The sequence below is a fragment of the Aspergillus novofumigatus genome (genome assembly GCF_002847465.1).
Source record: "Aspergillus novofumigatus IBT 16806 chromosome Unknown P174scaffold_6, whole genome shotgun sequence".
Classification (NCBI taxonomy): Eukaryota; Fungi; Ascomycota; class Eurotiomycetes; order Eurotiales; family Aspergillaceae; genus Aspergillus; species Aspergillus novofumigatus.
Genome location: NW_020194279.1, coordinates 1,288,918 through 1,308,120, shown reverse-complemented (window position 1 = coordinate 1,308,120; position 19,203 = coordinate 1,288,918). Strand labels below are relative to the sequence as shown.

Genomic DNA, 19,203 nt, shown 5'->3' with positions numbered 1-19,203 from the left:
AACCCTTTTTATATCCTATCTCTTGTCCTACCACCCTCTCGAACGAGCGGAATATTAGCACTAAAGTTTGAATAAATATGACGTAGACTTGCAACACACTCCATGCGGCAACCATAGTACCAATAACCTCTTCGAGAGCCGCTGACTCTTAAACCACTGGTGCATTAACCAGAATATGTACTACTTGCTAAGGCCAGCCGCAATGCAGTTCTCACCACGGACCCGCCAATCAATCTGGAATCTTGATGTGAGAACATTACCTTTGGGTAGTACCGAAGACCCTCAGTGCACCGAGGGAGCAGAGACTACAGGTAGTCGATCTTGAACTCGCCCAAATATCCCACTCTTCATCTGCTTCTCTGCTATCCCATCTGGTCCATCTTTATTGAATCTGGATTCTGATCAATATTCAAGTATCGGACCGCAAATTAAAGAGTTCCAATGACAACTTCCAGTTGACTGGTTCCTCTTGCCTAGTTGGATATTGAAGCACTCATCGATGAAAGGGGGAACGGTCCAGCTGTCCAATAACTTGATGTCTTGGATCGCACCATGACTTACAATACAATGTCGAGTTCGACTTTGTTATGGTAGGCAACGCTACATTGTGCAGATAATCTGGAACACAAACCAGCTATAACGGACGGCAGGAACTGGTCAGTCCAGCTGACATAAACGCTTGTAAGTCGTCAAATCATTATCATGGCGGACTGATGACCGGATCGCTGACTTTGTTATATCGTCAGGAACTATCCGCTGAACTGAGGCAGTTACGGAGACTATACGGAGGCGGGATCGCTCCTTACCACCCAACAAATTCGCGCTTGCATGTACCGATATTGGGGGCTCTATGCTAGCACTCTCTATGCCTATAATAGTATTAACCTAGATGGATTCTACTCTGGGTAGCTAGCATACTAAGTTTAGGCTGCTGTATAAGTTATAGGGCTGGTAATAGAACCAGTAACAGCACTGGATAATGTTTATTCATGTCAATCCTAGCACATAGATTCATTTAACTGTGTATTTGGTCATGTTACATTCTCATGGCTAGAACCATTTCACACTCGTTGGTTAGGGGGTTTTGATCCCCCAGCTTCAGGACCGGACAGATATACACTTGTCCGCCCTTTTCTCAAAGCCCATCAAATCGTGCTTATTCGAGGTTCCTCGAGACGAGACTCATTTCTGTCCTCCGTACTGTGTACATAATTCTGAAATCGACAAAATAGACGATGATATAATAAGCCTTTATGGTGTTGTGGACTTGACTGGATCGGGCCGCAGGCCCGCAACCCACTTCGGGCAAAGACTCGGCTTCGGTCAGCTGGACAACAACAACAACGTCGTCATCAGTTATCAACCAGAAAACAACACAGCAGCAAGGCAATTGAAACCTAATTCATCATGCCGCTATAATAATGCATCCAACCACAGGCAATCTGCTGTTTTTAAATTTCCAACCAGCTTGAGCCATGTCAGATTCTAATCTGTTGTTCCTGAATCCTGATCGGTTGCCTCTACAGGTGGCTGGGATGAGGAGGCTGGGAAGTCGCTCATTGACTCCAGAGTCCAACCACCCAACCCAGTATCCACAATACAGACATGACAGCCTCCTCATCCCATGACAATCAATGAATTATCATTTTTCTCCCTCGCATATCGTTCTCTGACTCCGGTCATCCATGTGAAGGTGAGCTCACCGCATACATTCTTCGGTTGTCTGCAGCGGTTCCCGTCATGAATGTCCCGGGGTCGGGAAATGTGAGTCTGAGGACTGTCAGCTGTAAGTGAAAAGGAAAAAAGAAATTAGGAGGCAAGCTTGATCTATCATATTCGCGCTCTCGCTCTTCCTCTTACCCTTACTCCTTCTGTAGCTGCCAGGCAACATAAAAGGCTCTGCAGGGTGCTGACCATTCATCGCAGCAAGCAGACCACAGCTGTTCCGTTCTGAATCTAAACAGTCAATTGCTGCGTCGGACGATTACTACTCCCTTTCGGATCGTACGACAACGTCCAGTTCTAGAACTCCAAGCTCGGACAGTCGTCTCACCGTCCAGCGGTATGCTACGCCGAATTCCCACCCTGTCTCCAACGCTTCATCTCCCGCGTTATCTCGAACGCATCTAGGCGCCAATATGGCTGGTTCTCGATCACAACATTCCATTCCGGAACAGTCCCGAAACAGGAATGTTCCTCCCTCCGGCCACAGTCCAGCTCGATTCGAGCAGGGCGGACTGGGCATGTCCGACGAATCCATTCGACATGTACTAAACGATAGCTATGCCGGTCGCTCACCGACTCCCGGGACGGACGACTTGCCCTACATTCGGTTCGCCATTAATCAGCTCACGCGGGAAGATGAGCAGCCGAGCTTATCGAGGCAGTCCTCGGGCGCAAGTGTCGATTATCCGCCACAGCCTCTCGTGTGGGATGCAGCTCTGGGCCAGTTTACCCGTCCCTCGAAGCTTAAAGGCAGTCCATTACGACCTCGAGAAGAACGATTACACCAACACAGTCCGCCAGAAAGGTCGCCACAGAACTCGGTTGATCCGGAGGCATTTGTTGCGGTCGACCCTCCGGACAATAACCTGCTTTATCCCCCGTTGAATTTTGTGCCTATTGTTCTACGGCCATGGGCACTGGCTCTGACCATTCTTTCTTGCCTGCTCATGATTGCCGGGGTTGTCTTCTGCAATGTCTGGTCTCAGCGACATGAAGGAATCTGGGACTACGATGGACAGGGAGGCTCACGGTATTTCGTGGTTCAATTTTTACCCCAGATTCTGGCAGCGGTTATCACCATCTGGACATTTGTAATCCAGGCGGCTGTATACCGCGTCATGCCATTTGCAATCATGGCATCGGAGACGCTACAGGACCGCGTGATACAGAAGCTACCAATTCTGTCACGCAACTTCCTGCTACCTGACTGGTCGCATTTCAGGCATGGAGAGCCCTTAGCCGGGTTTGCTCTGCTTACGATTTGGATCTCGAACCTCATTATCATCCCGCTCCTCAGCTGTTTCTTCCAAGCAAAGTGGCACCTAATCAATGGCGAAGGGCAGTGGCGATGGAATGCTGTCCTAGCTGTCGGGTGGACAATCGTGGCCGTTTACGCGTTACTTGCTCTTGGACTGGCGGCGCTTCTCATTCGCTTTATGCGGACACGGTCTGGACTGATGTGGGATCCTGTCAGTCTGGCTGACCTGATCCCTGTCATCCAGCGATCCAACATTCTGCATGACTTTGAACATTCCGAGACACTGCCGGATGTCGGAAGTGCACTTGGGCCCAGAGTCCTCCGCCTAGGCTATTGGCAGGTATCGAACCGTGCTGAGGTCTTCTACGGAGTTGCCGAGGTTGATGCTCCGATACGGAATCCATCTCTGCATCGACCAGAGATGAGCCGTGAGAAGCAACCACTGGTCTCCAGGGTCTCCTTCGATATCGAGCGACGAAGCACTCATGCGGCCGACGGTTTTGAACAGCAACTATACTCCCAATCTGTCCGTTACCGCTGGGCGCCGTGGTTTCTCAAAGACACCTTCGTAGTCGCTTGGTCGGTGATCATCGGCGCGCTTTTTATTGCGTTCGTCCTCGTCAGCTTTATCCACGATGCCATTAAAGGCGGATTTCCTCCACGGCTACCAACATTGCCCTCGACGGGCGCTTTCTCATCCTCAAACTTCTTGTACAGCTTTATCCCTGCCTTGATCGGTAATATTCTGTTCCTCTCCTGGCAACCGATCGATGTCTACTTCCGTGCACTGCAGCCATACGCCACTTTGTCCTCTCCAGATGGCGCTCGAGCGGAGCAAACTCTATTGCTAGAATATCCTGCAGCCTTTCCTCTTCAGGTGACAGTGCAAGCTATTCTGAATGCGCACTACAAAGTGGCGTGGATCTCTCTGATGAGCATTGTGTCCGCAGCTCTCCCTATACTGGCTGGAGGCGTCTTCATTGCCCTCTGGTATCCCTCGCACGAAGAAGTACGGATTGCTGCACTGATGCCTGCTTTCTATACATTGGTTGCCTTTTGCGCTCTATACACCGTATCCTCCTTGTGTATATGGCCCCGCAGATACAGATATCTTCCTCACGACATCAGCACATTAGCAGACCAAATCAGCTTCTTTTACCAAAGCCCGCTCCTTGCCGATAAGCTCCTCCGCGAACCCAGAAGCAAGACCGATCTTGTCACTCGACTAGTGACAGCGCCCCCGGGAGAGAGGGAATATCCAGTGTACGGCTTCGGGATCTATGTCGGGCGTGATGGGAAAGAGCATCTCGGAATAGACCGTTTCCAACGACCTGGACGGTCCGATATGCTAATTACAACTGGAAAGATGGAAAGTTGATTGTCCTATTCCGTTTTTCGACGGCAGATTCGATGCTGTTACTTATGCAACGATACGTTCCATGAAACATGACTGTCCTACGAAGCATTTCAGAGATCCGCTTACGATTGAACGACGACAACGCGACGATGTCACGCAGAAAATTAATTACGATGATATTGAAACGATTGACTTATGATGACGACGATGATGTATGCTCAAAGGCGACGACATATTTCTTATTTTTCCTGATATTAGCGCCTCGTTTCTGCCTTTTCTAATACCATTTTGTTTCGGTGATATTCTGCTATGTTTCACTCAGGTTCTGAAAATACTCTTTGATTTGATTCGTTTCAAAACAACAACACTCCACCTCGATGGCATTGTACAGGCGTTTATTGCTTTTCCAGCTGTACAGCTATAGAACACAAACACAATATGATAAACTTGAAGCGACATCCTGTCTAATTCTCCACCTTCTCTTGATAAGATGAGATACTGTCCGTCGAAATGAGTCCTCAGTCTCACCGGATCGTGTGCCCGTGAATAGTCTCTGCTAGGGCGCTGTTTACGCGGTGACCAACTGGCATGGATTTCAGCGGGTTGCTGATATACGCTTTTGATGCTTCATCGGGGTAGCCCTGCTTCGCTGACAATGGGGAGCTTTATTTGTACACATAGCGTATTACTAGAATCCAAACACGATAAGCCGAATCCCTTTAAGGGACTTGGAATGATTGAATAAATCAGCTCCAGGCACAGCAAATGAGCACGTGACCTCAGCAAATATCAACTCCGCATGTATCTCCGGCCTTGAGGGATTAATCAGGATCCGTCCAACAGCTATTCCTTAACACCACCGTCTTCCAAGTCTTCTCTCATTCTCCTTGCGCCAAATCTATCTCACTGTGCATAACGCCGGCATAAAATTATCACCATCAACTTCATCTAAGCAAGTCACCACCACCACACCACCAAAACGCCTCAGCTTAACACCATGCTCTCCTTCTTCAACTGGGGCTCCAGCCCAAACCCAACCACAGACTCAAAGAAGACGTATGCAGCACCCTCCCAACAGGACTCAATCTCCGGATCAACCGAGCCTCAACCGCAACGGCAACCGCAACAGACGCAACTGCAACCCCAAAGACCCCTCACAAACCTCAAACTCCTCTTCGGCGGTGTAACCTTCTTCACCCTCTCGCTGCTCATCACCCGCCGCGCGTTCACGAAGCGCGTCCTCGCCTCCACACCGCCCTACTGGACGTCGTCGGTGTACCACCGCGCGCCCGTCAACGGCGCAGGGGACGCCTTCGAGGCGCTGAGCCTCGCGACGCTGAATGTGTGTTCGTTCGCGATGATGGCTACGGGTGGTGTGCTTTATGCGCTTGATATCAATAGCGTGGAGGATATGCGGCGGTATGTGAAGAAGGAGATGGGGACGGGGACGGTGCGGGATGAGGAGGTGGAGAAGGAGGTGGAGGAGTGGGTTGCTAAGGTGTTGGGGAGAAGTTTGGGGTGGAGTTGAAGGAGAAGGAGAAGGAAGCGGGAAGTGCTGAAGGGAAAGGGGAGTAGAGTAGAAGAGAGGAGAGGGTTTAGAAGAAAATGTACAGTGAAAAACGTCATCCTCAGCTCTTGTATACTAGTAGTCATATCACGAATCATGAACTTGCATCAGGTTGTACAGCTTACATTATTACACTGGGTCTGTCTAACTATTTCTCCATACGTTCGTATCGCTCCCGCGCTGTCTGCCTCGTCTTCTCCAGGAACTCATCGTACCGGTTGCGTGTGTTGCGTCCCGCTTCCTCGACCGCATCACCTAGTTTGCTTCCTTGCGCACCGAGTCCGACTCCCTGCGCATATACCTCTGTGGCTATCGGCGCGGTCATGCCCGTACCCTGAGCTCCCAGCCCAGAGCCGGCTGACCAGCCCATCTTACTGAGGAGCGACGCACCCTTCGATGTTGTCTCCACCGGTGGCTCGTCTTCCTCCTTCGGCGCAGCTGGCTTGGCCTTAGTCGACGCTCGTGAGCTGCCAAACGCCTTTCGACGTTCCCTTGCACGGTCCCTGTACTCGGGGGTAGACTGAACGATGCCATGTTTGATGAGCTTGCCCATTGCTTTGTTTTTCAATTCGTCGTTCTGCAAATTATCACGGTGCAGCTGACTGAGCCGTTCGTGTCTGTTGACTTCAGCCGAGCTCTTGAATTGCCGCATGCACAGGTAGCAGCAATTCCGATTCAAATCAGCATAGGATTGTGTGGGAGGAGCCGCAGCGTCGGCCGGTGATCCACGGCTTTCCACGCCACCGTCGCTTCCCTTCTCCTCTGCGTCCTTTTTCTGAATGCCATGCAGCTCAGCATGGCGATTACTCCAGAACTGCAGATGGGAGGGGACGGCGACTTTCTTGGACGCTGCGCTTGCGGCGGCGTCTGCTTTTCGCTTCTTTGCCTTCTCTGCATCTTTCGTACTCTTGCCTTCGGCTTGGCCCTGTGCGGTCGACACTTGGTTGTTGTCCAACTCAGCAGTTGACACTGTCAATTCTTTCACGTATGCCTCCTCGTCCCAGTACATAAGCTTCAAGGATGGGTTACTGAGGGGACTGAAGGTGAACCGGTCCGTGCTCGCCGAAGGATTGATAACAGGTACAAACACGCCAGCGTGTATGTAGCTTACAAGAACAGGCTTTGAGGAGATGGTAAATTTCTCGAATGAATGAAGTCGCGCAACAGCCGCTTGGGCATCCTGCAACAACAGTAAGCTTAAGCGAGACATGACGATCATAACAAACGTACCTGAACAGTGGCGAATTCCGCAAATCCATAGCGCCAGCTCTCGTTGGTTTTGCGATCTCTAACCAGTAGGACACGGCGAATAGAGCCATCTCTCGCCCCAAGATTGGAATCACCGGTGGTGGAAGCCACCTTGGCCCCCTTCCTTTGGTTCTCCGAAGGTCCACCCGAGCCGGGAGTAGGTCGGTAGAGCTTAGCCACGCCCTTTGCAAGGAGCTCTTCGGTGACAGAAGACTCTAGCCCTCGGAAAAGAAGAAACTGCGAAGGTTGATTGTCTGGAGCCGCATCGTTGTCGCCGTTGTTCTCAACCTTCGGAGCAGCAATTCCAGGTGGACCAGCCGGGCCAGCCTCTGCGCCCTGTCAGAAACTCGCCCTATATCAGACCGACGGAACGACTTACCAGGCCGGGGCGCTTGGCATCGGAAGCATTTATTGCGAGTCGAGTAGTTGACGATAGCGCACTGTAACAAGTAAGATCACTTGCTAGATTTGCAACGGCCCAATCAACTCACCATTTTGCAGGTCCAGTCACCGTCGGCCCTGGCACGAGCGCGATCTTCTCTCTCACGACTATAGGCGATGCGGACTTTGGTGCCCTTGTCATTATTGAGGGTATCAGGTCCGTGCAGATAGATCGATGGGAAGTTGCGGTCCATAAAGTCGCGTGCAAAGTCAAGGTTTCTAAACCTGAGGAAGCCAAGTTGCCGTGATTTTTCTGTACAAAATCAGACATTTGCGCGCAAATTGCGACATAAGGGGAACAAACTGGTTTGTCGGTCACGGATCACCCGAACTTCTTCTAGACCTTCGACATAGTAAAAGTCTCTGAGCTCATTCGAAATCTGTTCAACACGTCGACCGGAGCAGACCCGGTGACATGCACATCTCAGCCTCTTGCCATCAAGGACGTGTTTGTGACATGGAGCGTAGCTCTAAAACTCCAGAAATGGAACTTCAAGGGGGGAAGGAGTTTTCCAACGTCTTCTTCCGCCATATCCACCGGCAACCCGTCCATCATGACTTCTCTGCTTTCCTTTTCGTGGTAAGGCTGTCGACTACGACGAGGGCTGCGGCTGCGACTGTGGCTTCTACTCCGACTGTATCCGGGTGAACGATACCCCTCGCGGTCACGATCTCTGTAGGCCGGTCTGCCGCGCCGCGGTGGCGGTGATCTAGAGGGTCGCCGACGATAATCATCGGCGTCGCGACTTCGATAACGAGGTCGTGAATCGAGTCGGTCTCTGGATGGATCGCGTCGCCGATCTGCAGCTGGACCTCGCGGAGGAGAGCGCTGGCCTTCTTCACGCAGAGAACACTGTTAGTAAATCTCTGTCTGCAGAGGAACATATGGCCTCTATAAAGCCTTCGGCTTGATATCATGTGGGGAAAGAGAGCGTTTACCGCCAGGCGATCGTGATCGGGAAGGCGAACGATCATCGTACATACGACCGTCCCGATCGTCACGGCGCGGGTAAGGACGATGAGAGGATCCCGGAGGAAATCTGCTGTCTTCCGGATTGAAATGTGACATGGTGACACCGCAACAAAACTGTGATGGAGACTTGGAGAAGGGAAATGTCGAGTGACGGAGATACATTCAGATATCCGGCAGAATCCTAGACCGCCTTCTGATCTTAACTGTCGCTTATACTTCCCAAACGGGAGAGGACTAGAACTATATATTTCCTTCGCAGACGATAGACAACGCATCATGGCTTGTTAAGCCTGATACAAAAATAGGCTTGATACGAACAAAGTACGACCGGCCTTACATACTCATAGAGTCCATAAGTCAGTGGAATCAGAGACCGAATAGTCCTGTTGTTGCGTGGTCCCATTTGCCTTCCATGAATACTGCAATGCTGACATTTTCCAGCAACGAGCTACCGCAACCATGCCCGTCGCTTCTGACCTAAACGTTGTATTGGTTTACTCCTGCAGGTCAATCTCTGTCGTAAAATCGAATCCACCCCTGATAATAACGAGATCGTCATTGCGTGCAAAGAAGATATCCCGCCGAAGGACGGCGCAAATTACGTCCCGCGACCCCGCGACCCAGTCGTACGGGATGAAGAAATGTCTGCTGTACGATGTTATATCAGATGTTTGATTTTCCAGTCCCACAGAACAGACCCAGGAGCCAGTATCGAGGAAGACCAGTCTGCTGGATTCGCAGATTCCAATAACGTGTGCAACCCTCTGTGACAGAAGAGCGAGTCTTGGTTTTACTGGTGAAACCAGAGAGTCCCCTTCTTGAACGTCTTGACCTTCGTCTATTGATAATGGCGCTAGAGCGTCGTCCAACCCTGGTGATACTGCGGCAACTTCCTTGACGTTGGCTTTTTTGTTGGCTTCGAAGGATTGTGCGTTCAGAAGATATAGGTTTTGAATCTTCGCAGGGCCACCTGACTCGGAGAGCATGAGAACGCCCTTTGCACTACGGAACGCAAATTGTTTGATGCTCTTAAACTCCAGCTCCCGCACACTGATGTCAAGTGACACAGATAGAACCTGTAGCCACTTATCCCAAGTATACACTCGGGCAGCTGTACTTTCGAAGCATATTGCGTGATGTGCTGAGCTTGGATGCTGCACCCATTTTCGCACGCCTAGCCTATCGGTGTATATTCGTGAATCCTCCTCCTTGCCATCAACTTGCCACAGATGATCTGATTCACGTGTTGATATGATGAACTTGCCAATTGCTTCCGACGTGAGCAATTGAATGATGGAACTGCCAGATTCCAGTCGGGACTGAAATGCCATTCTCTCGACAACCCATTCGCCTTGTGCCGACTTTCTCACATTCCAGGCGAGTATCTTGTTTGATATATCAACACTGATAGCTAAGTCATATTGAGTCCACCATTCCAAGATGCGAACGGAGGAGTTGTGACGGCAGATTTCAAGCTTCCTAGATCCTGTTCTTGCGTCGTACAAGGAGACAGATCCATCATCCCGGCCGCATAGGACAACATCTCTCTCACAGCTCACTGCAATAGCGCTGATCTTAACCTTGGTGTCCGTGGCAATCGCTTCTAGGAACGACTGCGACGAGTTTTCGCTCGTGTCATCACTGACTGAACTCCGAAGGAGCATCGGCGGCTCCCAGACATTGCATTGTGATCCTCTAATGTCGATGCAGTGCAGGCTATCGATGCTGAAAGACAGCTGTTTTATGTGGAGACTGGACGCTTGGACTCGATAGAGCAATGTGAGAGTATCGAATTCGTATATCTGAATTGCTCCGAATCCAGCACTTCCTGCAAGCAGGCGTCCGTCTGGACTGGAAGCGAGCGTGTGGCAATTCGCCCGATGACTTTCCAGAATTTGATCGTCAAATGGGTCGAGAAGAACAAGTTCACCATCGAGGTATGATGCAACAAGTAGACCAATGGCTGGGTTGGGGTTGAATACCAGGGCTGTCACTAAATGCGTGCTCGTTTCACCATCAGAAAGTTTTTTGCCGCAAGAACCATAATAAGCATCCTCTTCAAGATCCCAGAGAGCAATCGGCCGCCCACTATATGCGACTGCGAGCATTCTATGTCCGAACGAGATCGAGATCGCACTTGGGACTCGCCTCGACCGCGAGCACTTGTCATCGCCTGTGTCATTCCACGGCCTGTCTGGTTGTCTCGCGCCATTGTCTTTCAGGTCCCAAGATGCCAAGTAATTTTTGTACGTTGGAATAACCAGGAAATCTTCGTCGAATGTAAGTCCTATAGGCCTAACCGGCACGTCGAAACTGTAAAGAATATGACCGTTTCGAAAGTCCCATACCAAGACCTTCTTCAACCCACATGAGGCGAGTAACTCTGCTTTGGTTCCGAACTGCAGGAACTGAACCGCCTCTTGATGATCAAGCTTCTTGTATTCTTGACAAGTCGTCACGTAGTACATAAATATTTGACCGGTACTCAACCCTACCGCAAAAAACTCATGTCCGTGGCAGAGTGCGCTAGTTTGGCCTTGATGGAACTCAATGCAAGAGAGCCGATCATCCCACAAAGCGTTTGAAGTTCCTGTAACAGAGACCTTTCGTCCGGGGCTTGCAGTCTTGTGAACCGTCGATTCTATGGGACAGAATTGGGGTATCAGCGAGTATATCGCCGACGGTAGGCTGATGAGAGGATCTGAGAACTTTGCAGCAATTCTAATCAAGTCCGTTATCCATCCTCTCACCCTTTGGAATTCAATCGCGAGCGGTGACCGCCGACCGGAGCAGGCATTCAAATAAACTTTCAGGTTCCTCGCAGTGCGGATGAGTGGCATGAGATTCTTACTTCTAGCGATAAGTTCGATCCATGAAAAGATGTTGGTCTTCAGGAACTTGTCAAGTAAAGTCAGAAGGTCGTCTGCTAGTGGATTTGCCTTTGTTAGGTGATAAGAGAATTGTAAGGAAGCGTAGTCACAGAACTCGCTTCGTTTGTCTGCTGGGGGCCTTGAAATGGCTCGCCTATTGGTCCTGGGTGGCCTCATCTCGTCCCCTACAAGGTATGCAAGACAAGCTCTTGCGATACGCGTATGAGCATCGGTTTGATCAATCGCGAAGTCTGAATTTAAGCTGTTTTTCAACAGAAATTCCCTAGCAGTTTCATGCACCATCTGGACTCTGTCGAACTTATCAACGGCCACCAGCTGCCCACACAGTGCACTTATGCTTTCCCGCAATCTAGGAAATATATCGTTGATATCTAGTTTCAAAGCCACTTCAAGCTCTTTCACAGTTAGAGGCCGCGTTGCGGTTGTAGCCCAGGCAAGGATAGCTTTAATCAGCCTCTTGCTTCGTGTCGTTCGCGACATCAAATCTAGTGTTCTCAAGTAAAGATCTTCCATGTCCTTGGGCACTTCGGCGAGGACCTGGCGGATCTCCTCTTCCGAATGTGAGTCGGACAACTCATTGAGAACCAAGACAGTCCAAAGCCAGGATCCTTGAGACTTCCCTAGAATTCTTTCCGCCAGAGCAGCGCGATCAGCCTCCGTTCTAACAATCAGGGTACTGGCTTTCGCTCGAACAAGTGATTCAAGATCATTCTTCGAGTCCGCAGTTGAAATAAGCTCCGTTCGAACTTGGTTAAGTCCTAACATTGTAATACACCTTTCGATTTCAGAAGTTTGTCGGCTTGTGACCAGAATTCTCAGCGGCACTGAGGAATCAAGCTGGCCAAGCACAATTTCGAAGAAAGAGGACAGGTTCGAACACTCATCGAGAGCATCAATGACCCAATAGTGTCGATGGAATTTTGTTTTAAAGATCCCAGATGTGAACAATCTTCTCCAGAGAATACGGTCCTCATGACCGTCGAGCTTTACATCGCTTTCACGCATTCCAAGAAGTAGTTGCAGAATCTCAGTGTTTGCGCAAGCCATTTGAAAAGCGAGAGATCGAAGGCCGGCACTAAGCCGTGATTTGGACTTCTCCCCGTGTTTGAAGAAGAAGAAGCTGCATGCTTCATGCTTCATGCGTAATTGAGAAACCAGGTATCCAGAAAGTACGGACTTGCCAGACCCAGGTTTTCCGAAGAGCCAAAGCACACGTGCAGCATTGTCGTTGTCATGCCACTCTAGGTAACTTTTCTTCGATTGTATCCATTCGCAAGTCCCCGGCAAGCGAGCATCTTGAACGAGTATCAAGTCGTCCTCTAACTTGTCGGACACGGCTAGGTATTCTTTCAGATCTTTGATATTGCTCCGGAGTAGCCTCTCCTTCGATTTCAGCGCTGCGTTCAAGTTAGCCAGCTGCTTGCGAGATTTGGGACCGGATCATACTCATACCTGATTCCGTGGCACTGTTGATTGTGGAAGCGAGTGCATTGCGGATGAGTATATAATTTGGATCGCTTGGCGCTTCGAATTTACATATAGAGCGATGGTCAGCGTTCAACGGTATTCGTTTCTCTTCGCGATATCCAAGTGTAGCCGAGTCGGGATCAACGATCAGCACACGGAAGACACCTATGCTGAGCTTTTGTGTTTCGTAAAATGACCAAAGATCTATATCCTCCGAATGCCTACGGAATTCGTCGTTAATCAGGTTTATAGCGTCCGATCCACGCTTCAGGTCTGAGACGTAGGCACGCGACGAGTACGCGATATTGAGGATATTGCTTAGGAGCTTCGCAGAATCAGAACCTCGGTGAGGTGTCGCGAGGAAGTACATGGCACGAATTCTTTTGACCAGATAGCGATCTGTCGCATCTTGCTTTGCCAACAAAAACGCCTTTTTGATGACCAGACCGCCCATGCTGTGGCTGAAGAAAATGATTGGTGTATCTGCATTGTGCAGATGGGGTGAGGTACTCAATTCGCCCAACAAAGATCGGGCGAAGTGATAGATGTCCAGGCAATTATCCTTACCCTTGATCCAGTCCGAGTCATATCCGAAACTGTGCACCCGAGCATTCTTAAACGCGGGATCCCTAGGAAGCCATTCCTTTGGCCAGTAATGCGAAGCAGTAGCTGTCTTACTCCATGTTTTTCTGGAACCACCTCCGAGACCATGAACGAATATCAAATCGATGAGAGGTTGTTCTGGACAAAACAGAAGATTCAATCCTAGGGGTCCTCGGAGCTCTTCAGTGCTGACTTCTGTGGCAAATTTGCTTTCGACATCGGTTTCGGTCGTTGCGACAGTGCTGTAACTTAAGATGCTCGTTGCAAAAACCTCACTCCCTTTCCGATGCGAACTCTTGAACGAATCCACCAATCTGGGTCAGCAGAGGTACTGAAGGTCGTAAAACTTGGACTTGTGGGTCGGAAAAGCTTACCATCCTGTTGCGGCATTGTCTCTTAACTACTTTGGCCCAGAATTGTGCCCTGTCCCAGTTTCAGACATCGGAGGAAATCGAAATGAAGTCCTCTACGCCATTCATGGGAGCTCGCTGGCTCGTCGTGTTACGTGAACCATTCTGCGGAGAAACAGTACTAGATCCAGTAGCTCCACAGCCCTGGTTAGTTACCCACAGGCATTGGGGTGATAAGAAGGATTAACTAGTATCATTAGTCGAGAACGTGATTCCAACAGCGTAAGGTCGCTGATTGTCACTGTTTTATGCGGGGGCGAACACGGTCCTGTCTGCAGATGGACTGGGCGAATAGATAGCCATTGTTTGGCGCCCACGAGAAGAGGGGTAGCTTGGTAAAATGTAGGTGATTGGAGTCATAATGTCAAGCCTGGGTCAAAACTATTCAATTTCCAGTCAGAATCGAGACTGCCAATAGGTTATGGACTCCTCTTGGAAGCTTCATTGGGCATTATTCCCTGACACAGTGACACCTTTGATGGAGGTGTTGGACGTAGCTGCTCAATTTGGTGGAGAAAACTGTGGATTTAATTAGAATTTAGAAGCATGTTGGTGTTATCTAGCCCTATTTTGGCAAGGCCATCTATACAGCCTATGGCATAAAACGTGAGACTTCCTCGGTCAGGTGGCTACCTATCCATGCATGTACTCTTTAGCTTGTGCTCGTTTCCAGTGGCAAGATCTTTTGTATTCGTATATTCTCACATCTGCTCAATCTGAAATCTTCAGCTTGCCTAGACATTGAACGACATAATTCAGATCTCATTTCAACCCAGTCAACCCGCAATTGCTGCTGCTTCATAATCCAGCATAAGACATAATGACAACCGAGGCTTCCCACCCAACAATTGCGGCAGGCGATCATAAAGCTTATATGGAATATGCTTTAGAGAAAGCTCGATTGTCCCCGCCAGCGCCAACAAAGTTCTGCGTTGGAGCAGTTCTTGTCGACGCAGATAAGAACGAGATCTTATCAACGGGATACTCGATGGAATTGCCTGGGGATCGACCCGGAGATCCAGGCAATACGCACGCAGAACAATGCTGTTTCGTCAAAGTCGCAGAAAAACATAATATCCCAGAAGACCGATTGGGCGAGGTGTTGCCCAAAAATACGGTGCTATACACGACGATGGAGCCGTGCTACGAGCGGCTAAGCGGGAACAGGACGTGCGTGGACAGGATATTGAGTCTCAAGGGTTCCGTTAAAGTGGTCTACGTCGGGATCAAGGAACCGGAGACGTTTATCGGTCAGAATCTGGGCAGGAAAAAACTTGAGGACGGTGGTGTTATTGTCGAGCATGTTGAGGGTATGGAGCAGCGGATTCTGGAGGTATCTATGGCCGGACATAATAAATGAACCGTTATTTTGAAGATATGTACGTAATGCTATCTCATCCTCTTGTCTAATGTGGAGAATTGACTTTTATAGACTACATCGCTGTTCAGATAAGGGCCATGGCTCTCTGATATTACTTCAATCATAACCCGAATAGCAGGGCTGCCTGGAGGGTGCAAGTCCCTCGCAATTTAGCGCCGGAGAGTGTTGTCGGCAAGGACGTGAGACAAGATACGTATCAGGTCAAACAGATGCTATCCAGCAGGCCTTTTCCCCTCCGATCAATGTAGCAAAGCGCCTCAAGAGGCGCTCTACTATCCAATCGTTGAGTAGTAGGATTCCTCGCTGGCGCTTGTTTAGATCCCGGCGATTTGATACTTAGCGCCCCTCTCCATTCTTGAATCCCACCCCACACTTGAGCAAAATGTACATATATCTCGTTTATTTCGGCCGTCTGGCTTTTGGCTTTAAGGTAATGTACTCGTATTTATGTATATATGTACAATCTATTGAATAAACTGTGACCACATAATGGATGACTCCGAAGACATTGTTGATCCTAGCGTCCTTGCCGGTTGAGTGTCTCGACGTTCAGCAACTCCGAATGACCACTAATTTTTTTTCGCAGAATTACCAAAGGGCTGTCGAGTAATATCAGTCGAAAGCCATGGCATCAGTTTCTGGGCCGACACAAACCGTCTCGACGTCGAGTTAGCCGACGGAACACCTTTATCGTTCTTCATCAAGGTGTTATCTGGCGAAACTGGCAAGAACATGGTTCATGGTGAGTATGAGTCCATGAAGGCCATATACGCAGTCTCCCCAGAATTTGCTCCAAAGCCAATTGCATGGGGCTCGTTCATAAACACGCCGGATACGCACTTCTTCCTTTGCCAGTTCCGCGAGATGACAAACGAAATGCCTGATCCGCATAAGTTCGCCGCACGGCTGGCAGCGCTGCATCAGGGCAGCGTCTCCCCAACCGGCAAATTTGGTTTTCATGTTACGACATACAGTGGCAATCTTCCCCAGACCAACGAGTGGGAGGAGAGCTGGGAGGTATTCTTTACGAAGAATATGAGATGGGCGCTTGATTGCGAAATTGCGGCTAAGGGATATGATGCTGTATTTGATGAACTTGTTTCGGCATTATTCGACAAGGTCATTCCTCGTCTGTTGCGGCCTCTTGAATCCGAAGGCAGATTTGTGAAGCCTTCACTTGTCCATGGTGATCTGTGGTATGCAAACTCTGGTATCGATCTGGAAACCAACGAGCCCTTGATTTTCGACGCATGTTGCTTTTATGCCCACAACGAATGTACGTGAATGGCATCCATCAGTCACCGCACTTGTACTATGTCTGACAAGGAATACGGTCCACAGACGAATTCGGTCAATGGCGACCTGTCTGCAATCGCTTCGGGCCCGAGTATCTGGCCGCGTATCACTCATATGTTCAAATCTCGGCACCGGAAGAGGATTATGATGGTCGTCTTGACCTATATAAATTGTGAGTAATTACAGGCCATATCAACATTCCGAGTCTGCTGACTCGAAGCAGAAGATTTAATACACATGTATCTGCGTTGTTCAAAGATAACCAAACACTGAGAGAGCAGTATGCGCCATGCCCCGTCCTCTTTGTTACTGGTAGAAACTAATTCAGAACAGGGTACTGGGTGATATGAGAGACATAGTTCAAAGGTATGGATGAAGAAACGAATGACAAAGCAGGTAGGCATTTCTTGGGTAGACTGGATCAAAATTGTCCGCGATGGGCAATTTGGATATTGGAGAGATATATAATGGACATTCAATGTAAATTCTTATTTATAGAAGTTGCAATGGCTCATGTGTTTTGGTAGATCATGATCCCTGACGTTAACTTAATTTTGACAGTGGCTTGATGACTTGAGCTTGTGTACTCCGTAGATAATTGTCCGACCGAGTACCCGGGTACCTGACACATGGTCATGCGGGCCAACATGTTGCTTTTTTTGTACCTGAGCTGTCGTACATGAAAGTTTTTGATGGTCACAATCGGAGACTAAGTCCGATTTACGTAGGACCTAATTCTGCCATACACACATCCTAGAGCTATACATCCAGGTCCGAGGTAAGTATTTCTTCTGCCAAGCAACGATAAGGTAGTCGTTCTCATCCAGACATTGTGCTCGACAATGAGCCACCTAAACGGCCGGTGGTTGTGAGCAAACGCTAGATAGTCTTCATAGCCGAAGGGGAGGCGCATGGAGACTGGAGAGAGCAAAGCTTCTGTCAGCTTACCAAAGCTCTACAGCTGTTTCCATCTGTGGTATATTAGGCGAGATCACGTGAATGAGAGCTCCGATTCCCGCCAACTGGGCGCGTCAGCCTTCTGTCGAGGTAAAGGGCGATTCAGCAGACGGATTGATTCAAAATTTAGAAGAAGTCTGCTTTCTTAGACTATTTCTGACTGATGTTTCATGGCCTATGCAGATAAACAGATGCATGGCACAGATAATGGCGTGCGTTGAATGGGAAGGCCTATGACGTGGCACGATTGGCGGCGGGGAGAGAGACCAGGGAGGGGTAATTGTGGCTTGAGCACAGCTCCGTCGATGCTAGCTAGCTAGCCAGCTCCATACGGTCGAGATTCAAAACCGCCCCTCCTTCACAATTTTCCTCTTCCCCTCTCTCTCCTCATCATCACATACCAACATTCTTTCGTTCTTACTCAATCGATAAAATAAGCAACCATGGTTGTCAAGACTTTCTTCGATATCACCATTGACGGTCGTAAGTTTCCCCATGGTCCTATTGTATCGTCCAAGAGTCTGTTCTGATGATGATTATTCTCTAGAGCCGGCTGGCCGCATCAAGTTCAAGCTGTTCGACGACGTCGTCCCCAAGACCGCTGAGAACTTCCGTGCTCTCTGCACTGGTGAGAAGGGATTCGGCTACAAGGGTTCTAGCTTCCACCGTATCATCCCCCAGTTCATGCTCCAGGGTGGTGACTTCACCAAGGGCAACGTGAGTTCACCCATCAAGCCTACTGTCTGTGGAAAGAGACTCCCATACGCAGTATACTGATCTCTCCTGTAGGGCACTGGTGGCAAGTCCATCTACGGTGAGAAGTTCGCGGATGAGAACTTCCAGCTGAAGCACGACAAGCCCGGTCTGCTCTCTATGGCCAACGCCGGCAGGAACACGTACGTCATTAACCCCGCCATCTCTTGCTCGAGTCAGCAAATACTAACATGTAGCACAACAGCAACGGCTCCCAGTTCTTCATCACCACCGTCGTTACCGACTGGCTTAACGGCGCTCACGTCGTCTTCGGTGAGGTCGAGGAGGGCATGGACCTTGTCAAGACGATTGAAAAGTTGGGCAGCTCGTCCGGTACTCCCAAGAAGAAGGTTACCATCGCCGACTGCGGTCAGCTGTAAAGAGCAATTGTCCTTGCCTGACTGCGTCGGACTAGTTGCGTCAATGATGCTCCATTAGAATACAGCTGAATAGCCTAAATGAGAGCCAGTGACTAGGTCTTTGAACTAGTGCATTTCATCCAATTAAGCCTGTAATCCTTGTAGTCGAGTGAGCGAAGTGCACTCAAATTCAACATTACCAATTCCGTATCCCCTGCAAGATCTGATACGATACGAATACGAGGCCCTGCTAAAAGATGATACTGCATACGCATTCTCTATCCCAGCTCAGGGAGAAATGCAGCATGACTCCATGGTACAATACTCTAATGCAGTAAAGTTATGAGCATTTGATATGCATCTCTTTGCATTACAAGGACGGTCTATTGATGGCAGCTTTTCGGATTGAGATTCTATGGCGTTTCCCAGCTGCTTTCAGCTAATAAAAGAGGCTACGTCATTCAGTCCATTTTCAACGCTATGGCTCGCCAAACCTCAGTTCTACACGGATGCAGGA

At 49.4% G+C, this 19,203-nt stretch overlaps 7 protein-coding genes across 7 annotated transcripts; 5 read left to right on the top strand and 2 right to left on the bottom strand.

The window, feature by feature from the left end:
• Window positions 1-1,380: 1,380 nt before the first annotated feature.
• Window positions 1,381-4,361, top strand: P174DRAFT_514194 (DUF3433 domain-containing protein; the record flags this gene model as incomplete). The annotated part of the gene is made up of 5 exons (XM_024832064.1): window positions 1,381-1,764; window positions 1,817-1,906; window positions 1,941-3,755; window positions 3,777-4,211; window positions 4,233-4,361. The coding sequence occupies exons 1-5, from the start codon at window positions 1,741-1,743 to the stop codon at window positions 4,359-4,361; spliced, it is 2,493 nt and encodes an 830-aa protein (XP_024680366.1). The 5' UTR covers window positions 1,381-1,740.
• Window positions 4,362-5,174: 813 nt separating this feature from the next.
• On the top strand, window positions 5,175-6,042 carry P174DRAFT_443750 (uncharacterized protein). Its single transcript, XM_024827907.1, has one exon. It carries the CDS (start codon window positions 5,338-5,340, stop codon window positions 5,866-5,868), a length of 531 nt encoding a protein of 176 aa, XP_024680365.1. The 5' UTR covers window positions 5,175-5,337; the 3' UTR covers window positions 5,869-6,042.
• On the bottom strand, window positions 5,962-8,669 carry P174DRAFT_248448 (putative G-patch domain protein). Its single transcript, XM_024821452.1, has 7 exons — window positions 8,536-8,669; window positions 8,114-8,433; window positions 7,901-7,976; window positions 7,647-7,849; window positions 7,535-7,595; window positions 7,138-7,484; window positions 5,962-7,087 (listed from the first exon to the last, which is right to left on the bottom strand). The coding sequence occupies exons 1-7, from the start codon at window positions 8,663-8,665 to the stop codon at window positions 6,056-6,058; spliced, it is 2,169 nt and encodes a 722-aa protein (XP_024680364.1). The 5' UTR covers window positions 8,666-8,669; the 3' UTR covers window positions 5,962-6,055.
• Window positions 8,670-8,787: 118 nt separating this feature from the next.
• P174DRAFT_393232 (NACHT and WD domain protein) lies at window positions 8,788-14,103 on the bottom strand. The gene is made up of 3 exons (XM_024823584.1): window positions 13,905-14,103; window positions 12,913-13,825; window positions 8,788-12,857 (listed from the first exon to the last, which is right to left on the bottom strand). Exons 1-3 carry the CDS (start codon window positions 13,905-13,907, stop codon window positions 9,064-9,066), a joined length of 4,710 nt encoding a protein of 1,569 aa, XP_024680363.1. The 5' UTR covers window positions 13,908-14,103; the 3' UTR covers window positions 8,788-9,063.
• A 485-nt stretch (window positions 14,104-14,588) lies between these two features.
• Window positions 14,589-15,396, top strand: P174DRAFT_410525 (putative DRAP deaminase). The gene has a single exon (XM_024824243.1). It carries the CDS (start codon window positions 14,761-14,763, stop codon window positions 15,298-15,300), a length of 540 nt encoding a protein of 179 aa, XP_024680362.1. The 5' UTR covers window positions 14,589-14,760; the 3' UTR covers window positions 15,301-15,396.
• A 414-nt stretch (window positions 15,397-15,810) lies between these two features.
• P174DRAFT_462285 (uncharacterized protein) lies at window positions 15,811-16,993 on the top strand (the record flags this gene model as incomplete). Its single annotated transcript, XM_024830111.1, has 5 exons — window positions 15,811-15,853; window positions 15,908-16,597; window positions 16,663-16,789; window positions 16,841-16,897; window positions 16,951-16,993. The coding sequence occupies 5 exons, from the start codon at window positions 15,811-15,813 to the stop codon at window positions 16,991-16,993; spliced, it is 960 nt and encodes a 319-aa protein (XP_024680361.1).
• Window positions 16,994-18,017: 1,024 nt separating this feature from the next.
• On the top strand, window positions 18,018-18,796 carry P174DRAFT_453038 (peptidylprolyl isomerase; the record flags this gene model as incomplete). Its single annotated transcript, XM_024829128.1, has 4 exons — window positions 18,018-18,057; window positions 18,122-18,291; window positions 18,364-18,470; window positions 18,533-18,796. The coding sequence occupies 4 exons, from the start codon at window positions 18,018-18,020 to the stop codon at window positions 18,705-18,707; spliced, it is 492 nt and encodes a 163-aa protein (XP_024680360.1). The 3' UTR covers window positions 18,708-18,796.
• Between the last annotated feature and the right edge of the window lie 407 nt (window positions 18,797-19,203).